At 40.1% G+C, this 9,088-nt stretch overlaps 1 protein-coding gene across 1 annotated transcript in view; it reads left to right on the plus strand.

The window, feature by feature from the left end:
* The first annotated feature begins 9 nt into the window (after nucleotides 1-9).
* The window catches only part of CAPRIN1 (cell cycle associated protein 1), a 30,708-nt gene continuing 21,629 nt past the window's right edge, over nucleotides 10-9,088 (plus strand). The window contains exons 1-3 of the mRNA XM_019616078.2: nucleotides 10-135; nucleotides 6,074-6,214; nucleotides 8,402-8,464. Of these exons, the coding sequence (XP_019471623.1) occupies nucleotides 10-135; nucleotides 6,074-6,214; nucleotides 8,402-8,464 (330 nt within the window). The remainder of the gene's footprint in view (nucleotides 136-6,073; nucleotides 6,215-8,401; nucleotides 8,465-9,088) is intronic.

Here is a 9,088-nt window from a genome sequence, read left to right on the forward strand (position 1 = left end):
GGAGCTAACATGGCGGCGGCGAGGCCGCCTAAGCCTCCCCGGCGGAACTGCATTGTGCCAGCAGCCCGCACAAAGCCGGGCCGCCCCGCCCGCGGCTCTTCGCCTCGCTCCGCTCTTGCCCCTCGGGAGTCCCGGGTCAGCTGAGAGCGGCCTTTGGGCGGTTATTTATAGAAAGAGCCGCCGCTAAATCCGTGATCCTGAGAGGGTTCGGGTTTGTGACAGAGACGAGATGATGCTGTGGTTAGTGGGGATTTACACGGCACCGTCCCGTGCTTTGTGCTGTGGGATGCGGGGAGGGGTTGCCCTTCAGTCGGGGGACCTTCAGTAGGGCAGCGACAGGCGTGGAGCCTGCAGATGGACTGGGAAGCACAGCATTGCTAAGCTAAAATTTGGAAGTGCTCAGATAGAATTTCAAGTCTGTGCTGAGTCCCTAAATCAGTTTTAGCGCTTAAGAGTTAATAAGCACGCTACACTTCAGTTTTTTAACCAACATTTTAGGTTCTAGTAGTCAAGACAGGAATACTAAAGAAGGCCAAAACATTAGCCCTTACAGGTGAGTTGTGAATGAAGCACGTAAATCTGTGTATGCAGTGGTTTCCCACTTAAAAAAATACAATGTTGGATTTTCTGCCATTTGAAAAACAAAAAGAAACGTGCTGGGAGCTTTTAGATGACCTTAGAATTGAAGGATCGCTTCTTGACCCGTGTCTGAATACTGTTGTGTATAGATGGGACAAAACGTTTTTCTTAAATTTGCTCGTGTGTACAAATATGTGCCTGCAGAAGAACATTGGTCCTCATCTTGAGAAAGAACACAAGTCTTATAGTGCGTATCTCAAATGATTCTGGTAAGATGGTTTGAAACAATGGTGTCCAACATACACCATGCAGTACGGTACTAAAATATAGGAAAAAGACAGGAAAACAGTTTTCTATGATGTTGAAAATGAGTATTTTTAAATCAGAAAGTCTCCTGATCAATTCTGTATATAGAAGAAATGAAGAAGATAAGCACACTGTTACTGGTGTGCAAGTCAGCTTTCCTTTCCAGCCGCGTTTTTATTTACCTTTTCAAATAAATAATTCACACCTAATTTACACTTGGCTTGTCCATTCCCCTCTGTTTGAATGGGCCTTCTGGAGTGCTTCTGTAGTACCTGAAGTTAAAAGGGTGTGTGGAAGGTGGTTATTTCAATGGAGCAGAGTGAAAATTAGTGTTATTGCTCATTAATGACCTGGTTCTTGTTATTTTTCGTGCCTGTGGCTGCTGTCATCGTGTTTTTATCATTACGGTGTATTAGCAGCTGACTGCAGGGAAAATACCTTTTTATGTGGAATAGTAATTCCATTAAAGTTACTTAGAGCATGTCTTCGGGAGAATCAGCGCTCTGCCTTCCCTCTTCCTCCTTTCAATCTTTATGTGTTAAATAAGAGTTACTAATTTGTGGGCTTGAGCCTGTCCTTCAGTTGGGGAACCAACAGTTCTTCAGTAGATCAGCATTCTTTCAACGAAGAGAACGTTAAATGTAACTTAGTGTACACGTGGACTTAAGTATTTTTACTGTATTAATAAGTTTACCAAACGTATGGGAACTGTTGAGTCGGGCCTGAACCACTGATCGATCACTTGCAGCAAGGACTGGGTCAGCTGTGGGAGCACAGGTGAAGGCAATTCAGGTGTGTGACCAGAAGGCTCCACCTCTCCTAGACCCCATGTAAGGGCTGACTGGCCCTGGGGAAGGATTTCTTTCTGGAGATCTCTCCTTGTTGGAGTTTTCTATTGTGAGCCTAGGATACAGATGAGCATTTCTTCCTTGATTGTTTCTTTTTCACCGTGATAATCTTCCTGACTGTAACAGCTGTGAAGTACCATCCTAACCGCGCTACTCTTCCAACTGTACACCAGAATACAAAAATGAATTTTCATTGAGGTTTTTAACCATCCAGAAAGTAAAATCATGCTGGATAGTGTCCAGTTGGGAACGAATAGGAAAATTGTGTAAATCGCACAGAAAATTTCTGTTTAGCTGAACATGCAGTCATTTGTCAGCAGCTGGGAGAGAGATTAGTGTAAGGGCTCCATTTTTGAGAGCAGTTATAAAGTTATATTTGACTAAGACGTGCTTCTAGTGGATGAAGAGTAAGAAACGCTGTTTAACTCTTAAATGGTATGTGTTGCTTTTAGTTAGATAAAGGTCATTCCTTATGAAGGAACTCTAACTTTGAAGTAAATTGTTGCCATGTTCTGTTTTAAGCTCTGAGCACAAAATCACACGGCCAGCAAAATACAGTATAGAACTCACAATGTTGCTGAGTTTTGTACTATTTTGAATGTTTCTGAATGTATTGGAAATAGTACGGTGTTACGGTTTTATGTTCTTCTCTTAAAAGTTATTTTATTACTTCAAACATGTTGGTTTAGTTTAAAGGGAATTAAGAGAAACTGAATTGTTGTTTATAAGTGTATGTGAAAATATGGTCTGAAAACGTCTATGTTCTCTTCATCTCCTCGTATTTGGAAACAGTAGGAATGCTGTCCTGTTTTTTTCCTTATTTTATTAGGTGAGTAGATCCTTTCCAAATTAAGCTGATTGAATAGAGATCAAACCCATGTCCTGTTACAGTGGGAAATGAAAAACAAAGAGCCTTATGATTTCAGCTCACAATAACAATTTTTAAAACCAAATATTCTCTGAAAGGGACAAAATTCTCATTTGCTAGCACGTTTTAAGATACGGGCAGGTGATCACACAGATTATTCTTGGGAAACTGCAGATATGAAGTATGTTAGCTTAAAGTATTTGATGTGACCTGGCCTTGGTGTATTTGTAAAGATGGGGCATTTTAGCTGTCATTGGTAACACAAGACACTTGCTTTATCAGCTTGTCTCTGAATACATGTAATCCTGATTGGGTTGAAAAATTTAGACTGTCTCTGTAACTATTACCTAGCTGCTGTTCCAGTGAAAATTTGTGTGTATTCAGGTTGTTCTGACCTAAGAGGCAGCTGTCCTCCCCATTCAGTAAAATGTTGGATTAACAGCTAGCAGCCTATAGTAAAAGCTGAGATCAGTTTTCTATTCCTGTAGATGCAGCTAGTGATAGCAGGAAAGTGCCATGTTCCAAGTTGCCCGTCAGCTGCCTCTTTTGTACCATTATGTGGACCACTTGGATGTTCAGGGACATCTTGTGTCTCTCCAGAACCCTTCTCCTTGCGAAGCTTAGTTCTACCAAGTTTGCCCCCTAAGTGGGCTGTTTTGCTTTGTGGCAACAGGTTGGCCCTAGGGCTAGTCTGGATTTGCAGCCTGTGTGGGTCCCGTCCTGTTAAAATGAACATAATTGTGTCCCCATTGCCAGCATGGCACAAGTCTCTTCTCTGCAATCTCTATAGCAGTGAAAGCATGCAGGAGACATTGCTGATAGCTGCAGCTATTATGGTCTGTCGCTGTTGCACACTGTTCTTTAAAGAAGGAATCGTCACCTCCTCTTTCTCCCTTTCTTCACCCACACATGTAAGTTGATTCTTCTGGAATGCTGAGCTAGAAGTTACTGAAAAACAAGTGCTGCTTCAGAAAGGTCCTGTTGCCATCTGTGCTGGATGAAGTATGAGGCTAGTTCAGATTTATCTTTGGAGATGAGACGTGATTTTGAAAGTGAAGGCTTGTAAAACTGTTTGAAGCTGCATGTTGGAAGTCTGAAACTTTCACTGAAACCTCTGACTGAAGCAGCTTTTGGGAACTTCTGTTAGGTGTGTGTGTATACATAATATAAACTGTATCAAGATAGACAACTTTGGGTTGGCTTTTTTTTTTTGAGAGTGAGATTTTGAATTTCCTCATTTGATTCTTTATACTCTAAGTATTTAACCTTTTTGATTTTTTTTCCCCATTTTGTTGAGAAAATAGACTTAAATTTTTTTTTTTGAACAGATTTTGCAAGGACGTTAAAATGTGTGACTGCAGAGATGATGGTAGAGGAGAAATAAATTATAATGTGCAAATATAAAACATGTTAATAAACTTGTATTTTGTAGCTTGTTTTCTTTTTTTTCGGTGGGAAACACACAAGAATTGATTTGGATTATCTTAATTGCTTAATACGTGTTTTAAAAAAACTTGCAGTGCTTGAGATTTCAGAAAACAGACTTGAAATAGTTCTCTCTACCTTTTCTTTGCTTGTAGTGAAGTGCATGTTACAGAGTTTGCTTCAGTTGGAGTTGGGTTGGAGTTTACCTTCTTCCACACTGCAGCTTTTCGTATACGGTTGTGCTGATATAACTAGCATAAATGAGATCGTTGAAAGTACCTGGTTAAATATAGTGCCTCCTTGCTCCTGGCCTCCACCCTTTTTAAGGGTTATTTTTAATCAGATCGTTCCAATGATCCACTTTATAGCATAGCAGTGTAAATGACTCTTAACAGCACAGCTGAGTGGTCAGGCTTTTTTGAAACCAGTATTGATTTTAAAACTAATGTCATGTAACTGCCCTTTTCTTCATTTCACTCTGATGTTTGAAGCGGGTAATGAGTGAATGAGTTTCCTCTCACCTGAACGTGAGAGGAAAGCATCTGTTGCCATAGTAAAGAAAATCAATTTTGGTTTCCTGTTAAAATAAGATGTAGGGCATACTTAAGCAGTTGACAACACCATCTCCCTGTCTTCCCTCTGCCTGGATGGGTGGCCTGTATGTAGTACTTTTCTCCTAGGGAAGTCTGAAATACTTCAAGAATCTCAGTGGAAAAAGAGCTGAAGTGTGGTGGCTTTCTCTTGGGCCCACTGGCTCACAAGCTGTTTAATGGGCAATTTATATGCTCACTTTGCCACTTGATATTTTTTTCTGCTAGTTTATACTAGCTTTTATACTTCAGCATGAGTGAAGTTGCAGAAGAGAGGTAAAGTTAAGAAAATCCTTTCTTCTTGCAAATGCTGCAGTAGGCTGTGAAGTGGGAGTTTTACTGCAGTTATTTTACAGCACTGATGCTGCTGTTAGCTTGCTGTTAGTTCACAGTACTGATTAAAAGCATTGTGCTTCCTTAGGCTCCTGTAACATAACATTTAGATCTTACAGTTTCTTGAGGATGATAGAAAATTGCATGTTATTACAAAGATTTCAAGCACCAAGAAAGCAACTAAATACATGTTTGCTTCTCCTCTGCATTGCAGCTGAAAGGGCTTTCCTTCTTTTGCTTTTACAGTTCCAGTATGGATGCACTTAGAGTAGAAAAAGAAAAGTAACTCTTCAATTCATAGGAATAGACATATTACTCTTTGTTTTTTCATTTGATACAACCATGGAATGGAAACCATATAAACAAAATATTTATGTTAGATTTATATTGGCCATTGAAGAAAAACTTGCACAGTATTAATAAGGTTACTGCAGCGTTCTTAATCTGAAGATAACAGCAAAACACATCATGTAAGTTTTTTGCAGCACAGTTTTGCAGTATGTTCAACAAAGCTTTTCTAAGTAGTGTTGTTCATAGAATGGCTTGGAAGAGACCTTAAAGATCATTTAATTCCAACCTCCTGCCATAGGCAGGGCTGCAGCCCACCAGATGAGGTTGCCTAGGGCTCTGTCCAGCCTGGTCTTGAACACCTCCAGGGATGGGCCCTGCACAGCTTCTCTGGGCAACCTATTCCAGCACCTCACCGTTTTCTGAGTAGAAAATTTCCTTCTAACTTCCAGATGGCTTCTTGTTTAGTTTAGAGCCATTCCCCTTGTCCTGTCACTATCAGACTGCATAAAAATTCAATCTCTCTCGTGCTTAGAAGTGTGAGGAAGCATGGAAGTACTGGAAGGCTGCATTGAGGTTTTACCAGAGCCTTCTCTTCTCCATGCTGAACCTTAGCTTTTCTTGATAGGAGATGTGTTCCAGCTCTTCGGTTGCCTTTACGGCCCTCCTCTGGACTTGCTCCAACAGCTTTGCATCGTTCTTGTCCTTGGGACCCCAGGATGCCCCAGGCCCTTCTCTGGAGGGCTGCTCTCAAGAGTTTTGTACACACACAATCTGGGGTTGCCCCAGACCAGATGTAACAGTACCTTGCGTTTGTCCTTTTTGAACCTCATTAGGTTCATGTGGGCCTACTTTTCAAGTCAGTCCAGGTCCCTGTGGATGGCCTGACTTCCTTCTGTTGTATAAGCTATGACTCTGATGTCATCACCAACTTACTGAGGGTACACTCAGTCTCACTGTCTATGCCTTTGATAAAGGTACTGAAGAGCACTGGTCCCGAAACAGGCCCCTGGGGATACTGCTTATGACCAGCCTCCACCTGGACATGGAGCTGTTGACCACAGCCCACTGACAGCAACCATCCAACCAGTTCTTTACCTGCCAAATAGTCCAGCCTTCAAATCCGTATCTCTGCAATTTAGGGATAAGGATTTATTGTGGAACTGTATCAAAAGCTTTTCAGAATTCCAGGTAGATTCTTCAGGATCTTGGTGCTCAATCCTGTTGGTGTTACTGTTTGATGGTTTTTGGTTTGTGCTGGAAACTGCATCACCGACATTGTTTGGGTTTTTTTACGTGTTTTGTAGACGCTATTTTTACCCTCTTACTTTAGCAGTCCAGTTTACTATGCAGCTTCACGAACAATTGCATCACTGTAACTGAGGGAATGGTAAACAGAAGCATGGAAGTAAGTGGTTTGAGTAGGAACTTCTTGAAATTGGTCTGCGAAGCCAGCTTAGTGCAGGACGCAAGCCACCTTAAGCAGAGGAAGATTTGGTTAACTTAAGCATTGGAATGTTTGAGCTCTTTACACTGCTTTTTTAATTCTTCACAGCTCAGCTGGTGTCTCTAAAATCATGAAAACTACTTCTCTACTTTGTTTTTGTCCAGCCACATTTTCGTCTGTTTTAATACAAGGTAGTATGTGTTAGAATTAAATTTCCTTGTTTCCTGACGTGGTGGATTTCCAATACACTGAATGCTTTTCAGGACAATTCCGTTGATGTATTTCCAACTGTGGCTGCTGTGTTTGACAGCTTTTTTAGAGTACTAGAGTCTGTGTCCAGCATGAAATTCCCTATAATATGTTGTTGGAGCTCAGGAAGTTCTTATTTCTTGGACTTTGCTTACAGCATTAATGGCTTCGATGCGCTGAAAGGTGAAGTAGTTAAATCTAATGGGTAGAATTTTCAACTAATTTTTTTTTTGTCTCCAGTTGACACCGAAAGGACCAAGCCACATCAGTGTGTTTCTGTGTTTGACTAAGTGATGCTGGACATCAAATAATACAAGCTTTGCTGTTCAGCTCTTTCATAGTCCATTCTAAGATGTCTGGTGTTGAGCAGAGGAGGTGAATTAGCTAGAAAAACTCTAGTGAAATATTTTGACTGAAATATCACTAAGTAAAATTAGTAGTAAAACAAAACCAAAGCAAAACAAAAACCCACAAATAAGCTGCCACCACCAAAACAATCAAGCAAGAACAAAAAAACCCCCATGTCACTTAGCGACAAGTATAAACTAAAGCTATGGTTGTGTCAGGGTTTTAATTCTTCTGTGTTCAAAAAGAAGTTTGCCTGCTCTCATTTTCATGTTTTTTTTTAATACTAGATCAGGAAGATAATGACTAAGGATCATTTTAAAGCTTTTAAAATGCAAGCTTCATAAAATTACGATCAGTTGTGATGTGTAGAAATGGTGGAAACTTAGAGATCTGTATGTAGGTTTTCCATACAGATTTTGCTTCCTGCCTAAGACCCTTAAAATTTAGCCTGTAATCCTTTATGTCATTTTGGGCCTGCATGAGTTATACCTGCTCTTGACTACTCTCAGTGTTTTGCAGAGTTTTGTATTTAAGCAGATTAGAGACTTGGTCCTGCTGAAAATTAAGCTAATGATTGTGAAGTGTCTCCCCTTTAGAAAGAAATCTTCATGCTTTTGAATAGAAATATTTTATTGCTATTAACATGAGCTGTGTTGATGGGCGTTCTTGCACTATCTGAACTGGTACAAGTGTAAAGAATTAAGTTTTTAATCTTATTAGCAGTGGCTTCTTCCTCTACAGTCATGTTTTTGGTATTGTAGTGATACAGTGGTACTACTGTGGCTCAGGACTCTCTTCAGCTCTGTAATTAGGAATGAAGGAAGTGTGCTATCAACATTCTCCACATTAGGAAAAACTTGTCCTTGCTTGGAAACTGAGACAGTTCATAAAGATACATTGTTTTAGCCTAAGTAAGAGTTGTAAATACTTTCCTAAGAGACAAATATTTTCATTTTCAACCCAGAAGGCGAGTTTTCTTGGGTACTATTTCTGCGTGACAGTTGCATGTTTGTGTAATGTGCTACAGTCTGTATTTACTGTAATATAGCAGTACCTGATTTTGTTAGCAGGAACAGAAAAAGCAGTACCCTTTGTAATAGGATTTTTTTCTTCATTTCAGAGCAAACTTGATGACTACCAGGAACGAATGAACAAGGGAGAACGTCTAAATCAAGATCAACTGGTAAAAAAGAAAAAAATAACAACTAGATCTCTCTTAATGTTTGCTGATGTTGGGGAGGGAAGGGATGAATTTCACTTCTGCTTGTTAAAAGCTAGATTTTTAAGACTTTAGTCTTGACCTCTGTTTCTTATTGCATGGAAGATCTGTTTTTGTGTTCATAAGAAACTGAAGGAATCTGTAGAGGAATTTGTCACAATGCTTTATGCTTGCTGAGGTTGGGTTGTGAGCAGGCTGTGGTAAAAAATGGCTTCTGTTGTAATCTAGTACTGTTGAAAGAGCTGAACAGTATGTTTGAGGTTCCCTGGACATCATTCTTTTCTTCCTAGAAAATGTGCCCAGGGAGAACTTAAAGAGCTTAGTCACTTGATCACACTTAACTTAGAAATAAGCAGTCTAGCCAGAGGTTTAGCTTAGGCTGAGTTCTGCAGGGGAGCTGTGACTCTTGGCAAACCAGGCTTGGGGTGTGTGTGTGTGTGTCTCAGCTTAACAGCTGTTTTCCAGTTATAATAAATCTGAAGCAAGTGTCAAATTAAGTTGTATTATGCAAACATGCAAATTGATATTAGAGATTGCTTGGGAGTCAGCAATATTTTGTTGATTATTTTCAGTATGGAGAAGATTTAA

The sequence above is a fragment of the Meleagris gallopavo genome, chromosome 5 (genome assembly GCF_000146605.3).
Source record: "Meleagris gallopavo isolate NT-WF06-2002-E0010 breed Aviagen turkey brand Nicholas breeding stock chromosome 5, Turkey_5.1, whole genome shotgun sequence".
In the NCBI taxonomy this organism is placed as follows: Eukaryota; Metazoa; Chordata; class Aves; order Galliformes; family Phasianidae; genus Meleagris; species Meleagris gallopavo.